Source organism: Myxine glutinosa, chromosome 1 (genome assembly GCF_964187855.1).
Source record: "Myxine glutinosa chromosome 1, kmMyxGlut1.1, whole genome shotgun sequence".
Classification (NCBI taxonomy): domain Eukaryota; kingdom Metazoa; phylum Chordata; class Myxini; order Myxiniformes; family Myxinidae; genus Myxine; species Myxine glutinosa.
Window position 1 is genome coordinate 402260086 of NC_136261.1, and position 23051 is coordinate 402283136.

Below are 23051 nucleotides of genomic sequence, written 5' to 3' on the forward strand. Positions count from 1 at the left end.
TCGGGACGAGGTGTTGAGAGGGTCGGGACGAGGTGTTGAGAGGTTCGGGACGAGGTGTTGAGAGGTTCGGGACGAGGTGTTGAGAGAGTCGGGACGAGGTGTTGAGAGAGTCGGGACGAGGTGTTGAGAGGGTCGGGACGAGGTGTTGAGAGGGTCGGGACGAGGTGTTGAGAGGATCGGGACGAGGTGTTGAGAGGGTCGGGACGAGGTGTTGAGAGGATCGGGACGAAGTGTTGAGAGGGTCGGGACGAGGTGTTGAGAGGGTCGGGACGAGGTGTTGAGAGGGTCGGGACGAGGTGTTGAGAGGGTCGGGACGAGGTGTTGAGAGGGTCGGGACGAGGTGTTGAGAGGGTCGGGACGAGGTGTTGAGAGGGTCGGGACGAGGTGTTGAGAGGGTCGGGACGAGGTGTTGAGAGGGTCGGGACGAGGTGTTGAGAGGGTCGGGACGAGGTGTTGAGAGGGTCGGGACGAGGTGTTGAGAGGGTCGGGACGAGGTGTTGAGAGGGTCGGGACGAGGTGTTGAGAGGGTCGGGACGAGGTGTTGAGAGGGTCGGGACGAGGTGTTGAGAGGGTCGGGACGAGGTGTTGAGAGGGTCGGGACGAGGTGTTGAGAGGGTCGGGACGAGGTGTTGAGAGGGTCGGGACGAGGTGTTGAGAGGATCGGGCCGAGGTGTTGAGAAGGTCGGGACGAGGTGTTGAGAGGATCGGGCCGAGGTGTTGAGAGGGTCGGGACGAGGTGTTGAGAGGGTCGGGACGAGGTGTTGAGAGGGTCGGGACGAGGTGTTGAGAGGGTCGGGACGAGGTGTTGAGAGGGTCGGGACGAGGTGTTGAGAAGGTCGGGACGAGGTGTTGAGAAGGTCGGGACGAGGTGTTGAGAAGGTCGGGACGAGGTGTTGAGAAGGTCGGGACGAGGTGTTGAGAAGGTCGGGACGAGGTGTTGAGAGGGTCGGGACGAGGTGTTGAAAAGGTGGGGACGAGGTGCTCAGAGGGTCGGGACGAACTGTTGAGAGAAACTATTAGTATTACAGTGCAAATAAAATACCAATAGCTATAACAATGTCACATTATCTGATAAACACCTCGATACGATGGTTTAAATTCCAATAGACAGAGACAAAGAGCATGATCTCAAAACCACGTGGTTTGGGCCCAGAAACACGAGGCGGAGGAGAGAACAGAAACTAAATAATACGAAAGTTTTAATATTAAAAACCCTGAAACCACATTATACTTTGTCCACAGATGTCCCATATATTTATACACTGAATTATAATGAAGGAATACCTTGTTACCTCTTTATGCTGGGCTCCAAAGACGAGGTGCCGTGCTTCGATTCAGCGGCTTCTTTTCCGTTCAAAGTCGTTTGGCGAATGAATAAAAACCGCTAGACTTACTTTCGAACATGGTCAAAGTAATCACACACGCACATTACAAAGTATTCCAAAGCATGACTCTGGGCTGGACAAACAAATCTTGTCGAAACAGTGTTCAAACTAAAGTATATCGATACAAATCAGGGGTAATATGCAGCACTATTTCCTGATTACGTATGTACATAAATTTGTGAGTTGTGATGCGGTCTCGCCAAAAACACCTCACTGCCTGACCGGAAGTGCGTCATAAATAAATCAAAATACCGGTTGATTAAATTTAGCATTACCAGTTGCAGTACAAAGAAAATGAAAATATATCATGTGATGAAGCTATATTGTAACAACCAGTAACACTAACAGCAAATATAATTATGCGATGTTGTCATTTAAAGAGCAGCCATATTCCACAGGTGAAGATGAAGATAAATTGTTCTGTCCGAGACAGTTTCGAAAGTTTATTTGACTAAAACTGCGACAAATAAGGGAATTCCCAAAGAGATTCCTATGGGTTTGTGCAGCTGGTGTTTATGCACGGTGTGTTATCACTTCCGGTGGCAGTTGGGCGCCGCATTCGCAATCTTGAGCTTCCGCCTTCTTCGCCCAAACTGTTTCACCCGCGACAAACGAAAGAACTGATCGGCTCCATTTTCGATGTTTTCTCTTTCTTTCCCGACCCTGAGTGAGCTGAATGTCAATTTATTGTTGAACCTCTTGAAGTAAGTTGAGGCAAATTATTGTGTTGTGCGGATGAAAAACGTATGTCATAGTAACTTTTGTGTAAAGTATTTAGCATTGTTTTTAGTTTGTTCAGTTTCATTTATTTAGTTTGTTTTGCCGCCACAAGTAACGACATTCACTGAAAGGCTGAATTTTTACTTTTCAGTTTTTACGTGAGTTAAGGCTGGTTAAAAATTTTTTCCTGTTTATCATCACTTTTGTTCAAAAAAGTGGGTCGGGAGGGGTTTTTTGTTTTTTTTTCAGAGTGAAATTTTCATGGATTATTCAACGCACAATATGTTTTTTTCTTAAATATACTTGATCGGACATACATGATGAATCATGTTATGATTTCTAAACGAGTAAACCTTCGTATGTACGCACTGATACGATTCAAATAAAGAAAATAAAGAAGCCTATGTCACATTGAGTTCTGTTTACTTTTAATATTTGCTGATACATATGAATGGTAGACCAAAACTTCGGCTTTTTAGAATAATGTCCGGTTGCCGTACATGTTTCTATCAGCAGCTATTGCCATGGCATTCATACATATTTGACTAGAATTCCTCGCCACGAAATATCACTTCATGGTACCGGTACATGCATATTGAGCAGTTTGGCAGACATGGAAGAGGACATAAACCACATCAAAAGAATGTCTGATTCGCGTTTATACATCTATCTATCAATAGCTACTGATATTATAGCACTCATAGATGTATCTATATATCAGCAGCTACTGCTATTATAGCACTCATAGATGTATCTATATATCAGCAGCTACTGCTATTATAGCACTCATAGATGTATCTATCTATCAGCAGCTACTGCTATTATAGCACTCATAGATGTATCTATATATCAGCATCTACTGCTATTATAGCACTCATAGATGTATCTATATATCAGCAGCTACTGCTATTATAGCACTCATAGATGTATCTATATATCAGCAGCTACTGCTATTATAGCACTCATAGATGTATCTATCTATCAGCAGCTACTGCTATTATAGCACTCATAGATGTATCTATATATCAGCAGCTACTGCTATTATAGCACTCATAGATGTATCTATATATCAGCAGCTACTGCTATTATAGCACTCATAGATGTATCTATATATCAGCAGCTACTGCTATTATAGCACTCATAGATGTATCTATATATCAGCAGCTACTGCTATTATAGCACTCATAGATGTATCTATATATCAGCAGCTACTGCTATTATAGCACTCATAGATGTATCTATCTATCAGCAGCTACTGCTATTATAGCACTCATAGATGTATATTGTATATATCTATCAGCAGCTACTGCTATTACAGCACTCATAGATGCATCTATCTATCAGCAGCGACTGCTATTATAGCACTCATAGATGTATCTATATATCAGCAGCTACTGCTATTATAGCACTCATAGATATATCTATCTATCAGCAGCTACTGCTATTATAGCACTCCTAGATGTATATATCTATCAGCAGCTACTGCTATTATAGCACTCATGGATGTATCTATATATCAGCAGCTACTGCTATTATAGCACTCATAGATGTTTCTATCAATCAGCAGCTACTGCTATTATAGCACTCATAGATGTTTCTATCAATCAGCAGCTACTGCTATTATAGCACTCATAGATGTATATCTGTCAGGAGCTACTGCTATTATAGCACTCATAGATATATCTATCTATCAGCAGCTACTGCTATTATAGCACTCCTAGATGTATATATCTATCAGCAGCTACTGCTATTATAGCACTCATAGATGTATCTATCTATCAGCAGCTACTGCTATTATAGCACTCATAGATGTATATCTGTCAGGAGCTACTGCTATTATAGCACTCATAGATATATCTATCTATCAGCAGCTACTGCTATTATAGCACTCCTAGATGTATATATCTATCAGCAGCTACTGCTATTATAGCACTCATAGATGTATCTATCTATCAGCAGCTACTGCTATTATAGCACTCATAGATGTATCTATATATCAGCAGCTACTGCTATTATAGCACTCATATATGTATCTATATATCAGCAGCTACTGCTATTATAGCACTCATAGATGTATCTATCTATCAGCAGCTACTGCTATTATAGCACTCATAGATGTATCTATCTATCAGCAGCTACTGCTATTATAGCACTCATAGATGTATCTATACACAAAGAATTAAGTTAAGCACCCCCCCCGTTTTTTTACAACCTCGCACATTACAAGTTTGTTGTCGTCAAAACAGTGTAATATACCCATGATATTGCTATATTTTCTGGAGAAGTGATATTATGGTCACATAAAAACATAACAATCATGCCGTTTTCAATATTTTATTCTGAATAATTTAAGGTGAAAATTTTTGGGAATTTTAGGCATATTTTCACCTCAATTTAAGTATGGAGCTATAGGTCCATCACGGACAGTGTGGATGACGTTTATGTTTTCTAACGTACAGTCATTGTTCTGAGAAGACCTCTAGCGATCTTTGCGTCAATAACGTGTGTAGGACCCACGTGATCGGATCACTGACTCAACCAATCACTTTTTTTCACTTTGATCACTCAATTTCATCAATGGATAATTGCTAATGTCATACCAATCATTATTTGATCTCACATACCTTAGAATATATGCCAATGTATACATATACACAAAGAATATATATTAGGGGGTGCTTACCTTAATTCGTTGTGTAGGGGTGCTTAACTTAATTCTTTGTGTATATATATCAGCAGCTACTGCTATTATAGCACTCAAAGATGTATCTATCTATCAGCAGCTACTGCTATTATAGCACTCGTAGATGTATCTATATATCAGCAGCTACTGCTATTATAGCACTCCTAGATGTATATATCTATCAGCAGCTACTGCTATTATAGCACTCATAGATGTATCTATCTATCAGCAGCTACTGCTATTATAGCACTCATAGATGTATCTATATATCAGCAGCTACTGCTATTATAGCACTCATAGATGTATCTATCTATCACCAGCTACTGCTATTATAGCACTCGTAGATGTATCTATATATCAGCAGCTACTGCTATTATAGCACTCATAGATGTATCTATATATCAGCAGCTACTGCTATTATAGCACTCATAGATGTATCTATATATCAGCAGCTACTGCTATTATAGCACTCATAGATGTATCTATCTATCAGCAGCTACTGCTATTATAGCACTCATAGATGTATCTATATATCAGCATCTACTGCTATTATAGCACTCATAGATGTATCTATATATCAGCAGCTACTGCTATTATAGCACTCATAGATGTATCTATATATCAGCAGCTACTGCTATTATAGCACTCATAGATGTATCTATCTATCAGCAGCTACTGCTATTATAGCACTCATAGATGTATCTATATATCAGCAGCTACTGCTATTATAGCACTCATAGATGTATCTATATATCAGCAGCTACTGCTATTATAGCACTCATAGATGTATCTATATATCAGCAGCTACTGCTATTATAGCACTCATAGATGTATCTATATATCAGCAGCTACTGCTATTATAGCACTCATAGATGTATCTATATATCAGCAGCTACTGCTATTATAGCACTCATAGATGTATCTATCTATCAGCAGCTACTGCTATTATAGCACTCATAGATGTATATTGTATATATCTATCAGCAGCTACTGCTATTACAGCACTCATAGATGCATCTATCTATCAGCAGCGACTGCTATTATAGCACTCATAGATGTATCTATATATCAGCAGCTACTGCTATTATAGCACTCATAGATATATCTATCTATCAGCAGCTACTGCTATTATAGCACTCCTAGATGTATATATCTATCAGCAGCTACTGCTATTATAGCACTCATGGATGTATCTATATATCAGCAGCTACTGCTATTATAGCACTCATAGATGTTTCTATCAATCAGCAGCTACTGCTATTATAGCACTCATAGATGTTTCTATCAATCAGCAGCTACTGCTATTATAGCACTCATAGATGTATATCTGTCAGGAGCTACTGCTATTATAGCACTCATAGATATATCTATCTATCAGCAGCTACTGCTATTATAGCACTCCTAGATGTATATATCTATCAGCAGCTACTGCTATTATAGCACTCATAGATGTATCTATCTATCAGCAGCTACTGCTATTATAGCACTCATAGATGTATATCTGTCAGGAGCTACTGCTATTATAGCACTCATAGATATATCTATCTATCAGCAGCTACTGCTATTATAGCACTCCTAGATGTATATATCTATCAGCAGCTACTGCTATTATAGCACTCATAGATGTATCTATCTATCAGCAGCTACTGCTATTATAGCACTCATAGATGTATCTATATATCAGCAGCTACTGCTATTATAGCACTCATATATGTATCTATATATCAGCAGCTACTGCTATTATAGCACTCATAGATGTATCTATTTATCAGCAGCTACTGCTATTATAGCACTCATAGATGTATATCTGTCAGGAGCTACTGCTATTATAGCACTCATAGATATATCTATCTATCAGCAGCTACTGCTATTATAGCACTCCTAGATGTATATATCTATCAGCAGCTACTGCTATTATAGCACTCATAGATGTATCTATCTATCAGCAGCTACTGCTATTATAGCACTCATAGATGTATCTATCTATCAGCAGCTACTGCTATTATAGCACTCATAGATGTATCTATATATCAGCAGCTACTGCTATTATAGCACTCCTAGATGTATATATCTATCAGCAGCTACTGCTATTATAGCACTCATAGATGTATCTATCTATCAGCAGCTACTGCTATTATAGCACTCCTAGATGTATATATCTATCAGCAGCTACTGCTATTATAGCACTCATAGATGTATCTATCTATCAGCAGCTACTGCTATTATAGCACTCATAGATGTATCTATCTATCAGCAGCTACTGCTATTATAGCACTCATAGATGTATATCTGTCAGGAGCTACTGCTATTATAGCACTCATAGATATATCTATCTATCAGCAGCTACTGCTATTATAGCACTCCTAGATGTATATATCTATCAGCAGCTACTGCTATTATAGCACTCATAGATGTATCTATCTATCAGCAGCTACTGCTATTATAGCACTCATAGATGTATCTATATATCAGCAGCTACTGCTATTATAGCACTCATAGATGTATCTATTTATCAGCAGCTACTGCTATTATAGCACTCATAGATGTATATCTGTCAGGAGCTACTGCTATTATAGCACTCATAGATATATCTATCTATCAGCAGCTACTGCTATTATAGCACTCCTAGATGTATATATCTATCAGCAGCTACTGCTATTATAGCACTCATAGATGTATCTATCTATCAGCAGCTACTGCTATTATAGCACTCATAGATGTATCTATCTATCAGCAGCTACTGCTATTATAGCACTCATAGATGTATCTATATATCAGCAGCTACTGCTATTATAGCACTCATAGATGTATCTATCTATCAGCAGCTACTGCTATTATAGCACTCGTAGATGTATCTATATATCAGCAGCTACTGCTATTATAGCACTCCTAGATGTATATATCTATCAGCAGCTACTGCTATTATAGCACTCATAGATGTATCTATCTATCAGCAGCTACTGCTATTATAGCACTCATAGATGTATCTATCTATCAGCAGCTACTGCTATTATAGCACTCATAGATGTATCTATCTATCACCAGCTACTGCTATTATAGCACTCGTAGATGTATCTATATATCAGCAGCTACTGCTATTATAGCACTCGTAGATGTATCTATATATCAGCAGCTACTGCTATTATAGCACTCATAGATGTATCTATCTATCAGCATCTACTGCTATTATAGCACTCATAGATGTATCTATCTATCAGCATCTACTGCTATTATAGCACTCATAGATGTATCTATCTATCAGCATCTACTGCTATTATAGCACTCATAGATGTATCTATCTATCAGCACCTACTGCTATTATAGCACTCATAGATGTATCTATCCAGCTGCAGCTACTGCTATTATAGCACTCATAGATGTATCTATCAGCAGCTACTGCTATTATAGCACTCATAGATGTATCTATATATCAGCAGCTACTGCTATTATAGCATTCATAGATGTATCTATCTATCAGCAGCTACTACTATTATAGCATTCATAGATGTATCTATTTATCAGCAGCTACTGCTATTATAGCATTCATAGATGTATCTATCTATCAGCAGCTACTACTATTATAGCACTCATAGATGTATCTATTTATCAGCAGCTACTGCTATTATAGCACTCATAGATGTATCTATCTATCAGCAGCTACTACTATTATAGCACTCATAGATGTATCTATCTATCAGCAGCTACTGCTATTATAGCACTCATAGATGTATCTATCTATCAGCAGCTACTACTATTATAGCACTCATAGATGTATCTATCTATCAGCAGCTACTACTATTATAGCATTCATAGATGTATCTATTTATCAGCAGCTACTGCTATTATAGCACTCATAGATGTATCTATCTATCAGCAGCTACTGCTATTATAGCATTCATAGATGTATCTATCTATCAGCAGCTACTACTATTATAGCACTCATAGATGTATCTATCTATCAGCAGCTACTACTATTATAGCATTCATAGATGTATCTATTTATCAGCAGCTACTGCTATTATAGCATTCATAGATGTATCTATCTATCAGCAGCTACTACTATTATAGCACTCATAGATGTATCTATTTATCAGCAGCTACTGCTATTATAGCACTCATAGATGTATCTATCTATCAGCAGCTACTACTATTATAGCACTCATAGATGTATCTATCTATCAGCAGCTACTACTATTATAGCATTCATAGATGTATCTATTTATCAGCAGCTACTGCTATTATAGCACTCATAGATGTATCTATCTATCAGCAGCTACTACTATTATAGCATTCGTAGATGTATCTATCTATCAGCAGCTACTGCTATTATAGCACTCATAGATGTATCTATCTATCAGCAGCTACTACTATTATAGCATTCATAGATGTATCTATTTCTCAGCAGCTACTGCTATTATAGCACTCATAAATGTATATCTATCAGCAGCTACTGCTATTATAGCATTCATAGATGTATCTATTTATCAGCAGCTACTGCTATTATAGCACTCATAGATGTATATCTATCAGCAGCTACTGCTATTATAGCACTCGTAGATGTATCTATCTATCAGCAGCTACTGCTATTATAGCACTCATAGATGTATCTATCTATCAGCATCTACTGCTATTATAGCACTCATAGATGTATCTATATATCAGCAGCTACTGCTATTATAGCACTCATAGATGTATCTATATATCAGCAGCTACTGCTATTATAGCACTCATAGATGTATCTATCTATATATCAGCAGCTACTGCTATTATAGCACTCATAGATGTATCTATATATCAGCAGCTACTGCTATGATAGCACTCATAGATGTATCTATATATCAGCAGCTACTGCTATTATAGCACTCATAGATGTATCTATATATCAGCAGCTACTGCTATTATAGCACTCATAGATGTATCTATCTATCAGCAGCTACTGCTATTATAGCACTCATAGATGTATCTATCTATCAGCAGCTACTGCTATGATAGCACTCATAGATGTATCTATCTATCAGCATCTACTGCTATTATAGCACTCATAGATGTATCGATCTATCAGCATCTACTGCTATTATAGCACTCATAGATGTATCTATATATCAGCAGCTACTGCTATTATAGCACTCATAGATGTATCTATCAGCAGCTACTGCTATTATAGCACTCATAGATGTATCTATCAGCAGCTACTGCTATGATAGCACTCATAGATGTATCTATCTATCAGCATCTACTGCTATTATAGCAATCATAGATGTATCGATCTATCAGCATCTACTGCTATTATAGCACTCATAGATGTATCTATATATCAGCAGCTACTGCTATTATAGCACTCATAGATGTATCTATCTATATATCAGCAGCTACTGCTATTATAGCACTCATAGATGTATCTATATATCAGCAGCTACTGCTATTATAGCACTCATAGATGTATCTGTATATCAGCAGCGACTGCTATTATATCACTCATAGATGTATCTATATATCAGCAGCTACTGCTATTATAGCACTCATAGATGTATCTATCTATCAGCAGCTACTGCTATTATAGCACTCATAGATGTATCTATCTATCAGCAGCTACTGCTATTATAGCACTCATAGATGTATCTATCTATCAGCAGCTACTGCTATTATAGCACTCATAGATGTATCTATCAGCAGCTACTGCTATTATAGCACTCATAGATGTATCTATCTATCAGCAGCTACTGCTATTATAGCACTCATAGATGTATCTATCTATCAGCAGCTACTGCTATTATAGCACTCATAGATGTATCTATCTATCAGCAGCTACTGCTATTATAGCACTCATAGATGTATCTATCAGCAGCTACTGCTATTATAGCACTCATAGATGTTGAGTAGAGTGTTGGTTGCCGTTTATTCATCTATCTATCATCACCTACGCTCACCTACGCATCACCTGCAGCGCTCGTTTAATTTTTGTCTAGGAATCCACAGCAATAATGATCACGTGAGGCTCTCCCGTTTGCCGATGATATTTGGCTTCTCCTTCAGAATACCAACTACTTCTTGAACTTCCGAGTGGGCCTCTTCTCGGCAGTACGACTCTTACTGCAGGTACTGCATATAGGATATGACTCATCTGTGGTACTCAGCTCCTCAACACAGCCACACAAATAGCACACATCTTCATAGCCAGCCGTGTACTATGGCTTCTCTGTCGCATCGTTGCATGCGATATTGGCTTTGGCGTAGACATTATTGAAGACGTTTGCTTCATTGGTCTCCTGCAGATCGGCGAAGTTCGACCACATGTAACTTGGCTCAGACAGTACGCGAGCACATACAAAATTCGAACCTGTTCCACTGAGCGGGAACGGATTTTACTGACTTCGTGAGCAAAAAAAAATAAAAATTTTTTAGGGGCAGACGGCGATGATAAACAGGATTAATTTTTTTAACCAGCCTAAAGACAAAATTTTGAAACCAAGACAAGTCTCATGACCTCTGAGGATTAGAGACATAAAGTGTGATAACCGCCACAGATAGGAATGATTTATGGATGGGGATCAGATTTATGGATGGGGATCAGATTTATGGATGGGGATAAGGTTTATTGATGGGGATCAGGTTTATTGATGGGGATCAGGTTTATTGATGGGGATCAGGTTCATGGATGTGGATCAGGTTTATGGATGGGGATCAGGTTTATGGATGTGGATCAGGTTTATGGATGGGGATCAGGTTTATGGATGGGGATCAGGTTTATGGATGGGGATCAGGTTTATGGATGGGGATCAGGTTTATGGATGGGGATCAGGTTTATGGATGGGGATCAGGTTTATGGATGGGGATCAGGTTTATGGATGGGGATCAGGTTTATGGATGGGGATCAGGTTTATGGATGGGGATCAGGTTTATGGATGGGGATCAGGTTTATGGATGTGGATCAGGTTTATGGATGGGGATCAGGTTTATGGATGGGGATCAGGTTTATGGATGGGGATCAGGTTTATGGATGGGGATCCGGTTTATTGATGGGGATCCGGTTTATTGATGGGGTTCCGGTTTATTGATGTGGATCCGGTTTATTGATGGGGATCCGGTTTATTGATGGGGATCCGGTTTATTGATGGGGATCCGGTTTATTGATGGGGATCCGGTTTATTGATGGGGATCCGGTTTATGGATGGGGATCAGGTTTATGGATGGGGATCAGGTTTATGGATGGGGATCAGGTTTATGGATGGGGATCAGGTTTATGGATGGGGATCAGGTTTATGGATGGGGATCAGGTTTATGGATGGGGATCAGGTTTATGGTTGGGGATCAGGTTTATTGATGGGGATTAGGTTTATGGATGGGGATCAGGTTTATGGTTGGGGATCAGGTTTATGGTTGGGGATCAGGTTTATGGATGGGGATCAGGTTTATGGTTGGGGATCAGGTTTATGGTTGGGGATCAGGTTTATGGTTGGGGATCAGGTTTATGGTTGGGGATCAGGTTTATGGATGGGGATTAGGTTTATGGATGGGGATCAGGTTTATGGATGGGGATCAGGTTTATGGTTGGGGATCAGGTTTATGGTTGGGGATCAGGTTTATGGTTGGGGATCAGTTTTATGGATGGGGATCAGGTTTATGGATGGGGATCAGGTTTATGGATGGGGATCAGGTTTATGGATGGGGATCAGGTTTATGGATGGGGATCAGGTTTATGGATGGGGATCAGGTTTATGGATGGGGATCAGGTTTATGGTTGGGGATCAGGTTTATTGATGGGGATCATGTTTATTGATGGGGATCAGGTTTATGGATGGGGATCAGGTTTATGGATGGGGATCAGGTTTATTGATCGGGATCTGCTCCCCAAACTCTCCTCTGTTGGTATCCATGGAAATCTCCACGCATGGCTGGCGGACTTCTTCTCTAGTCATTGTCAACGTGTGGCCCTGAATGGGTTTCTCTCATCTCCTCTTCCTGTTCAGGCTGGAGTTCCCCAAGGCAGTGTTCTGGGCCCTGTGCTTTTTCTGGTCTTCATCAATGATCTCTCTGACTCTCTTGAAAATCCTCTCTATCTCTTTGCTGATGACTCTACTTTCTGTCGCTCCATTCTTCATCCCTCAAATCGGCAGTCTGCAGCCTCCTCACTCTCTGCAGACCTGGACAAAATCACAGACTGGGCAAACAAGTGGAACATGTCTTTCAATCCTGACAAATCTCACACTCTTACTGTCTCTCCGAAAAGACCGACTGGACAACCCTCCCATCCACTTTCTGAATAATCCTCTCCAAGAAGTTCTGTCACTCAAGCTTTTGGGTCTCACTATCTGCCATGATCTTTCCTGGGAAAACCACATTTCAAATCTGGCCTCCAAAGCCAGTCGCCGACTGGGCATCCTCCGTCGTGCGAAGTCCTTCCTTGGCACACCTGAGCTCCTCACCACATGCAAGGCTTTCATCCGCAGCTCAATGGAATACTGCTCTCCCCTCCCCTCTGGGCTGGTGCTGCTGCCTCACACCTAGCTCGTCTTCATGCTGTTGAAACCAAAGCTTTCAGAATCATTGGAATCTCCCGTGATGAAGCTACCTCCGAGGGCCTTTCACTTACTCACCGCAGGCAGGTTGGTGGCCTTTCTGTGTTCTACCGACTCCTCTCCGGCCTTGCTCCTCCAGCTCTCTCTGGGCTCTGTCCCCCAAATATTCCTGAAGGTCCCACAAGATCTGCCTGCAACCCTCTTATGGCTAAACTGCCAAAATCAAGACTCTCTGCTCACCTTCACTCTTTCATTCCTCTTTTCTCCCGCCTCTGGAACAAACTCCCCCACTCCCTTCAATCCCACTCCTCCCTCCAGTTCTTTAAAACAGCTGTTCACCACCATCTCTTATCTTCCCCCATCCAAAACCTTGATCTGTTCTACCCCCGCTAATTTCACCCCAAATCCCCTTTTTTGAAATACCAACTTCTTTCCTGGAAGTCCTTGGTGTCCTTGTGTTTTTACTTCTCCTACCACCCCCCCCCCCCCCCACTCCCCACTTCCCACGCCGCCTCCCCCCAAGCCCTCTCCCTCCCACACATTCCCGATGTCCCTCACAAATGTTGTGTTTATGTGCATCCCCTTCTTTCCCCATCTTGTCTACCGCTCCCCTTTTTATATACTTTGTTTGTTTGTTTGTCTGTTTGATTTGTTTGTGTGATAAATGTTAGCTCTTTCACGAGCCTCGATTATGTATACAAAAAAAAAAAGAAAAAAGAATATCGTTCACCTGAATGAGTTCAGTTCAGGCTCCGATTGAACTTTCTGAACTCGAACATTGATCGGAGAAATCTGTGGATCGGATTCGGGAATGGAAAAATTCAGGAAAACGTGCGTCATAGTAACTTTTGTGTAAGGTATTTAGCAAGTTCGTTGTGCCACCACAAGTAACGACATTTACTGAAAGGCTGAATTTTTACTTTTCAGTTTTTACGTGAATTAAAGACAAGATTTTGAAACCAAGACAAGTCTCGTGACCTCTGAGGATTATAGACATAAAGTGTGATAACCGCCACAGATGGGAATGATTTATGGATGGGGATGAGGTTTATGGATGGGGATCAGATTTATGGATGGGGATCATGTTTGTGGATGGGGATGAGGTACTCAGTTTATAGCTGGGTCGGGATTCAAACCCAGCCATCCAGGGTTGAACCTGAAACGTATTTTTAAGGTCGTTCTCCCGAATGAGTTCAGTTCAGGTTCCGATTGAACTTTCTGAACTCGAACATCGATCGGAGAAATCTGTGGATCGGGATTCGGGAATGATGTTTGTTTTGATAAATGATAACGAGATGAGAACGAGTTTGTTTATTTAACGGGATGATCAGAGATAACGGTTTAAAATAAACGTTATCACATGAAAGGGTTTTAAACCCCCCTCGGGATGTTCCCTCATTCAGTTATTATTGCACAAGAAAATATACTTTCTAAAACTCCATCAGCAGGAGAAGTAATGTGTCCGTACTCATACCCGGGCTAAGGAGTTATCAGGTTATTGATGAGAAATGTTGTGCAATGATCGTGTTTGTTTCACTCTGGTAATGAAGGAGTGTGTGGAGTGTGGAGAGTGCAATCGGGAAAATTTGTGTGGTTCGTCAGGATGACGTCAGTTTCTTCAGGGAGGGAGAGGGAACCACGGACAGGGTTCCAGGTTCATTAGTTTCACTACCGAAGGTCGATGGATGTTATGTTTTCATGTCTGGTTATATATACACAAAGAATTAAGTTAAGCACCCCCCCGTTTTTTTACAACCTCGCACATTACAAGTTTGTTGTCGTCAAAACAGTGTAATATACCCATGATATTGCTATATTTTCTGGAGAAGTGATATTATGGTCACATAAAAACATAACAATCATGCCGTTTTCAATATTTTATTCTGAATAATTTAAGGTGAAATTTTTTGGGAATTTTAGGCATATTTTCACCTCAATTTAAGTATGGAGCTATAGGTCCATCACGGACAGTGTGGATGACGTTTATGTTTTCTAACGTACAGTCATTGTTCTGAGAAGACCTCTAGCGATCTTTGCGTCAATAACGTGTGTAGGACCCACGTGATCGGATGGAGCAAGGTGCTGTGACAACCATCCCCTGGCCTGCGTACAGTCCTGACCTGAACACCCTCGAGCACGTTCGGGACATGTTGGGACGACAAATTGCGAAGATGGTCCCTCCAATAGCCAATCTGGATGAATTGGAACGTGCATTACATCGGGAATGGAACAACCTGCCACAGCAACGCATACGACGGCTTACAGGGTCTATGAGACGTAGGGTTGAGTCAGTGATCCGATCACGTGGGTCCTACACACGTTATTGACGCAAAGATCGCTAGAGGTCTTCTCAGAACAATGACTGTACGTTAGAAAACATAAACGTCATCCACACTGTCCGTGATGGACCTATAGCTCCATACTTAAATTGAGGTGAAAATATGCCTAAAATTCCCAAAAAATTTCACCTTAAATTATTCAGAATAAAATATTGAAAACGGCATGATTGTTATGTTTTTATGTGACCATAATATCACTTCTCCAGAAAATATAGCAATATCATGGGTATATTACACTGTTTTGACGACAACAAACTTGTAATGTGCGAGGTTGTAAAAAAAACGGGGGGGTGCTTAACTTAATTCTTTGTGTATATTTGTGAATAAGATATCTTTAAAAGTTGTAGACGGATCCGGGCGTAATTTGGTGGAGACGTTGGGTGTGGGACACAGACAATTTTGTTTTTTTTAAAATACCAAGTCGAGGCTCATGTGAGAGCTAACGTATACAACATATAATAAAGAGAGCGAGAGAAAAGAAGGGGGTCCAGGGAAGCACAACAACATGATATAACAGGAACATCGGGAGATCTATGGAATGTCGAGGGTTGGTGGGGTACATGGGACAAACAAGATGGACACCACAGGGGAGGAAAGAAAATAGCATTTCAAGAATTCAGAATTTAAACAAAGAAATCCGCTTCGAGCCATGCGTTAACTACGACAGGAGAGGAAGGCCTCTTGAAAGTGAAGAGATTGCATTGAGACACTGGTTTATTCTTTGTGTTTTGAGTCAACAATGACCCAACCATATACCACTTCAATCCAGTGACTTTGTAGTCACGATAAAGGGATTGCAGCGTTGCGATTATATTGTACACCACACCTTTCCTATGCCATCTCCAGGCACTGCATATCGTCATTGCCGGGCACCGAAGGGGGCTCGGCAATGACGCACGCTGAAAGGGAGTACTCCGTTTTCACTCTGGTTGTTTGTTTGTTTGTTTGTTTGTTTGTTTTCTTGCTTTCTTGTTTGTCCAGGCTATATCTCAGCCATCCTTTGAGCTAGGTAGCTGAAATTTTGGCACAATAGTGAGCAAGTACTTTATGAAAAATAGCATTTTTTGTTATTTGATTGATCAATTAATTGAGGAGTTATTTAATTCTTAGCGATTAATTAAGTACCTATTTAGTTAATTAAATTTACTTTCTCTTCTGGCAATTATCTCAGGTGCCTTTTAAGTTCGGAAGCTGATATATTAACTATTGCCCCGCTGTAGGATATTTAATTATTTGGCATGGGGGCGGTGTAATTTGAATGTATCTGTACTTGTTTGCTATATTATTATTATTATTATTATTAACGTTATTACTCTTACGAAAACAATACTACTGTATTAAGAAACCTGGGCTAATTTTGTCCAAAGTGGCCTGAAGGTAAGGTATGAAGGCATGAAGCCTAAGGCTGATATCAATAAATAATTTAATTTTTTAATGATTATTATTTATTTATTTTCATTATTAATCATTTATTTATTTTCTTTCTCATTTGGCCAATATCTCGGGCACCGTTTGAGCTGGGAAGCTAATATTTGGACATGACAGTGACCAAGTGATGTGGCTATCAAGGATATTTTTGATTTATTGATTAATCATTTAATCGATTAATTATTTATTGATTGGTCAATTAATTATTTAATTTTTTATTAATGACTTATTTTATAAAATTTCGAAAAGATACATCTTCGGGTGAAGCACAAGTGGTTTAGTTATGCTATTAGCCAATTGATTAAGAAAATATTTTGTGATAATCTTTTATTGATTTTAATTATACAATTAATCAATCGATTTATTGTACACCTCTCCCTCCCAATGCAGTCTATGAGCTGCACTGCGGTATTGCCGGGCGCCGGAGGTGGCCCGGCAATGCCCCGCTGTAGGATATTGAATTATTTGGCATGGGGGCGGTGTACTTTGAATGTATCTGTACTTGTTTGCTATTTATTTTTTTTTATTATTATTATTATTATTATTATTATTATTATTATTATTAACGTTATTACTCTTACGAAAACAATACTACTCTATTAAGAAACCTGGGCTAATTTTGGCCAAAGCGGCCTGAAGGTGAGGTATGAAGGCATGAAGCCTAAGGCTGATACGAGTGATACGTATTGTGTCGTTGGAAGACACATAATGTTTGTGCTTTCGATATTTGATGATCATTTAACAATCGATTTGTTTGTGTCTCACACTGAATGAAAACGTGAAGGTCGAGCTTGCAGATTGTGGTATATGACAGGTTCAACGATATGTTCAGCCTTCATGGCAAATATATCAAAATGGCGGTGTGTGGAGTCAGCCGGTTGTACGTCGTAAAGACATCAGACGTAATCACATCACATCACCCCTGTCATTTTGGTGTACGTTTGTGAGGGAGAAATGTATACGTACATACATACATACATACATACATACATACATACATGCATACATGCATATGGACAGAAAAACACTGTTCTGGATGACATAGCCCGTAAAAATGCATTTCTCGCTGAACCCTGATCTTCATTGCTCTATTTGACCAGAATCTTCATCAAAATTTATTTACTGTCAGCATTTCAACTGTTACCCACAATCACTCTCTTTTGGGATTCTCTCTTCCCATTAAAAGTAAGTGATTTATCACATCATCCTACCTTTTATCTGTTTAACTTACAAAGACGAACACACACACACACACACACACACACACACACACACACACACACACACACACACACACACACACACACACACACACACACACACACACACACACACTTTAATACCCTGAATGATAATTCTTCTTCACCAAATTGTTGCCTCCATACTCTTATCACCGAAGGTGGACAGAGGACATGTTTTCACCCCAGTCTGTCTGTTTGTGAGCAGTATATCTCAAACCATTATGGATGGATTCATATGACATTTGGTGTTTGACTGTTTGGTTGTCTGACAAGGACAAGTTGATTCGAGTTTGGTCAAGATACAGGGCTAAAAACGATTTTTCCACGATATTTCAGAAAGTTGAGGTGGATTCGGATGAAACTTGGATTCGTTGGATCTGTGAAATGGAAGAATTGATACGATTTTGATGAAGATCTGGATCCAGATCCGGATACAATTTTTTTTTTTTTTTGTGACTTTAGCATTCAGCGATGGGACCAAAAACTATATATATCATGATATCTCAAGAAGTTGTGCACGAGTTATGACAAAACGTGGTGGATGAGTCGGCTAGGTGACAACAATAAGCCAATTCGATTTTGGTTAAGGTCCAGAGACAGATCCAGCCTATCAGTGGGATACAAAATGTATAAACTGTTCAGCCTGGTGGAGGTATACGTTCTAACGAGGTATGCGGAGGTACGTGCTCCAGTTATTTATTTAAATATAGTTGCAGTTTCAATAGCTTGAGTTTTTATTCTTTTCAATCTCCATTTGCAGGTTTTAATTCAACTCGGCTTCACACTCTTCACTGACCCCAATGAGATGGCTTCTTCTTTTTCTGATATGGGAGATAATTTGGATTCACTCATCTGCTCAGTGTGCCTTCAAATCTACAAGGAGCCTGTTGCTTTACCATGCGGTCACTCATTTTGCCGTGTGTGCATAGAGAAATGCTGGGAGAGCAGAGAAGAAGATTGTGTTTGTCCAAATTGCCGTGAGGTTTTTCCACAAAAACCGAAACTCAAGAAGAATGTGGCCTTCGCCTACGTTGTGGAAAATATTGTGAATGTGAAGAAGGGAGGAGCTGGGGGCACTGGAGGCACTGAGAGTCATTGTGACGTTTGTAATGGAGAGGCAGCGAAGAGGTGTGTACCATGTGAAATCCTCTGCTGTGAGCAACACCTGAAGCCTCATCAACAGAAAGAGCACAAACTGGTGGATCCGGGAGTGAAGATGGAGGAACTAAGATGTACTCAACATGGAAAGCCAATCCAACTCTATTGTAAGGATGATGGGAGGTTGATGTGCTTGATGTGCATGGGTGGACAACATCAGGACCACAAAGTTGTTGCTGTGGAGATTGCTCATGGTGAACTAAAGGTGAGTAAATCAGTGAAAATGGTTATTGTCCCCCGTCGCACAGCGGAGCGAAAGGGGGACTGTGGTTTTCCCCTCCGTCCGTCCGTTCGTGCGTGCATGTTTGCGTGCGGGGCATGCGTGCGTGCGTAAGCAAAGGACCGCATTCGAATTTGGTGTGTGGGTGCAACCCACGTCAAAATCTAAGATTGCCGCCGCCATGTATGTCTGATGCCATGTATGTCTGAACCTTGTGAGATGAATATCTTGAAAAATAAGCGAAGTACCAACTTCTAATCTGGTGTGTGGGTGTATCTCGGCATAAGGAAGAACGCTATTGAAAATTGAGTCGCCACGGCAAAATACAAGATGGCCGCCACCATGTATATGTCTGAACCTTGTGAGCGAAATATCTCGAAAAATAAGCGAAGTACCAACTTCTAATCTGGTGTGTGGGTGTATCTAGGCACAAGGAAGAAGGCTATTGAAAATTGGGTCACCACGTCAAAATCCAAGATGGTCGCCGCCATGTATGTCTGAACCTTGTGAGCGAAATATCTCGAAAAATAAGCGAAGTACCAACTTCTAATCTGGTGTGTGGGTGTATCTAGGCACAAGGAAGAAGGCTATTGAAAATTGGGTCGCCACGTCAAAATCCAAGATGGTCGCCGCCATGTATGTCTGAACCTTGTGAGCGGAATATCTTGAAAAATAAGCGAAGTACCAATTTCTACTTTGGTGTGTGGGTGTATCTCGGCATAAGGAAGAACGCTATTGAAAATTGGGTCGCCAAGTCAAAATCCAAGATGGCCGCCTCCATGTATGTCTGAACCTTGTGAGCGAAATATCATATCGTAGCATGTTTTCTGCGTCTTCCACTTTGTCAACTCACATCACTTCACCGACGGGGGACCTAGGCGTAACGCTTGTTGTATGTATTATATCCAAAATATATTTTTATGTTTTCGGCTTGATTTATTTTTTAACTTTCCGATCATCGATTATCGATTTGTGTTCAGCTTGTTACATCATGGTAGTGGAATGAATATTCCTCACAAATGTGAGATTTCTGTGTCTGATGAGAATTGTTTATCATGTGCTGTTGTTGATCATTCACCTGTACAAGCCGTAAAGAGTAATGACTAAGCTTTTCATGTGACCAACTGATAAAAAGGTTAAATTATTGATTTTAAATTAACATGATAAGGGTTCAGAATCCACCACAAGAAACTCAGTTTGTTTGAAATAAGGAAGAATATTCATGGCCCAGAGCAACTTTTCATCTTCCAACTTAAATAATAGAAACCTCATATAATCGTCAGTGACATCATATAATCTCAGTTCACCTACCTGCCACATAATTAAATAATTATGGTTGTTCCACCTGTGCATATTTTCAGTCGCTCCCTATACACGTTTGGCAGTTTTTTCCCATTCACACACTGTATCTGTCCAGAGGTGTAAGACTGGGGTCTGCTAGTTTTTTTTCCCCCTACTGCATCACGCTGCAACAGTTTACCTCCATCTTGCTTTCCCCTCTACCCCAACCTACCTCAATTCAAGAGGAATGTCAATAGATTCCTTCTTTGTGTGTAATATCTGTACTTTTCTTTCCTTTGTGTAGCCCCCACCTCGAGTGGGCAAAATCCCATTAAATTAAATTATTTAAATGTGCAGTGATGTAATCATGACAGGTTCAGTGCTTCACCAAACATCGATCTTGAGGACAGTTGAGAAACAGTTTTTGCTGGTTAATGTCGTTCTGGGACTTTTCCCCTACATTTGTCGAGTTTTAAGGAAAAGAGATTATTATTAAGTTTGAAAAATTCCCATCATCTTCACTGTGATTTTTCTCACAAATGTGTATGTTCATCTATTTTTATGCAGGATGTTCCTTTTTAATCCACCGCAGGTTCACGATTCTTCACTTCTGTTGTTTCTTTATTCTGTGCAGGATGTTTTGGCTGCAAAGTATCCGCATGTATCACAGTCAATGGAGAGCGTTGCATCCCAACTACAGCAGGTTCAGGAAGAGGAAGAGCAAACAGAGGTGGGAATCATCAAGGAATGGGTGTTCTTGGAAACTTGGAAAGGGTCATGTCCCCCACCCCTTCCCTATTTAAAAAAGGAATGAACACGTGGGAGGTGCTCACTCACACCTTTATTTCTCTCCTAAGTCATCATTGTTTTGTGAAGGGATGTACGATGATGTCCATCCTGCTGTCCTTTCTTCCTTCTGTGTGTGCGTCAGTTATCATGTTTTTTTTCTTTTTTTCTGACGATAACTGGAAAACCACTGAAAGGGTTTTAACCAAACTTGGCACAAGTACGGATTGAAATTCAAAAGATAAACTGATGGCATTTTAGGGTCAACATGTGAATGGTCACATGCCCTTTGAGTCTTATTTTACAGATCACGAGTCGAGTTGGAAACATCAAATGTTGTTGGTCTTCTCCTTCTCTGACTTCCTCTCTTTCTCTCTCTCTCTCTCTCCCTTCTGTGACCTTTAATTTTTTTATTCAACCTTTGAGATGAAACGTAACAGTGGGTTTCCATCTAACATGGACATAGGCATATCCATCAACAGATTTGCTTTTAATTATTGGTTCACGACTTATCAAACAGAGTGACCACTATATTCGTTATGGGTGTGCATCTGTGTGTCCGCAGCATAACTACCCGATGATATCATCCGATCTTGATGAAACTTGGGTGGGAAGTTGATATCATGATCTAGTTGTGTCCTGCCGAGAGTGGGCGTATTGCGCCCATTGTGGGCGGAGCCAAGCCCAAAAAAGATCTTTTTAGGGGGTAATCGAGTCCAAGCTACACCTTCTCCGAAGGGTTTGGTGGAATCTGACAGGGGTTTCGATATTTGGCTCAGCCAATGTGGAGCTCGATTTTTCATTTTTGCCCCAAGGTCAAGGTCACAAGGTCACAACATTTAGAAAAGTTGATTTTTGATGGTTTTATTACATTGTTCGCTTCCTGATGGGGCGAAATGTCGTACATGATCTTATATTATCACATTCATCATGAAATGCAAGTTTTCCAACAAGTTTCAGAATCTTTGACCTTTGAAGGTCACAAGGGTCAAATTTTCAAAGTTGTCGGAATCTAACTGAATTTTCGGTATTGTGTAGCTAACTAACCTCATGTCCCGATTTGATGCATCAATCGTCGATGATCGTGACGATCGTGACAATCGACTTAATAGTCCGTCCTTTGTCATTGAATACCGCTCGCTCGTGAACCATCGTCGTCTCCTGACTTGTATTTTCTAGTTTCACTTTGCTCCTTCATGTGCATCAATTTTGAAAATAAATAAATTGTAACCCTGAAATGTTAATTTAGACTTGTTAGATGTTGAAATCTCCCATTAGATTCCTGGACTCAATA

General features: G+C 40.2%; 3 protein-coding genes across 6 annotated transcripts in view; 2 read left to right on the forward strand and 1 right to left on the reverse strand.

The window, feature by feature from the left end:
* Positions 1 to 1557, reverse strand: part of LOC137414983 (uncharacterized) — a 59416-nt gene extending 57859 nt beyond the window's left edge. For both annotated transcript variants that reach the window (XR_013621898.1, XM_078770395.1), the window contains exon 1: positions 1293 to 1557. The gene's annotated coding sequence lies outside the window, so the exon portion shown is untranslated. The remainder of the gene's footprint in view (positions 1 to 1292) is intronic.
* Positions 1 to 23051, forward strand: part of LOC144888214 (E3 ubiquitin/ISG15 ligase TRIM25-like) — a 263155-nt gene that overhangs the window by 118768 nt on the left and 121336 nt on the right. The window lies entirely within an intron of this gene.
* The window catches only part of LOC137417199 (E3 ubiquitin/ISG15 ligase TRIM25), a 74041-nt gene continuing 52715 nt past the window's right edge, over positions 1726 to 23051 (forward strand). Inside the window, exons 1-3 of one of the 3 annotated variants that reach the window (XM_078770386.1) lie at positions 1726 to 2056; positions 19073 to 19675; positions 21606 to 21701. In XM_078770386.1, the coding sequence (XP_078626512.1) occupies positions 19118 to 19675; positions 21606 to 21701 (654 nt within the window). In that variant the 5' untranslated portion in view covers positions 1726 to 2056; positions 19073 to 19117. Of the gene's footprint in view, positions 2090 to 10754; positions 10885 to 19072; positions 19676 to 21605; positions 21702 to 23051 lie in introns of those variants that run through there. The other 2 variants (XM_078770387.1, XM_078770388.1) reach the window with 2 other exon arrangements.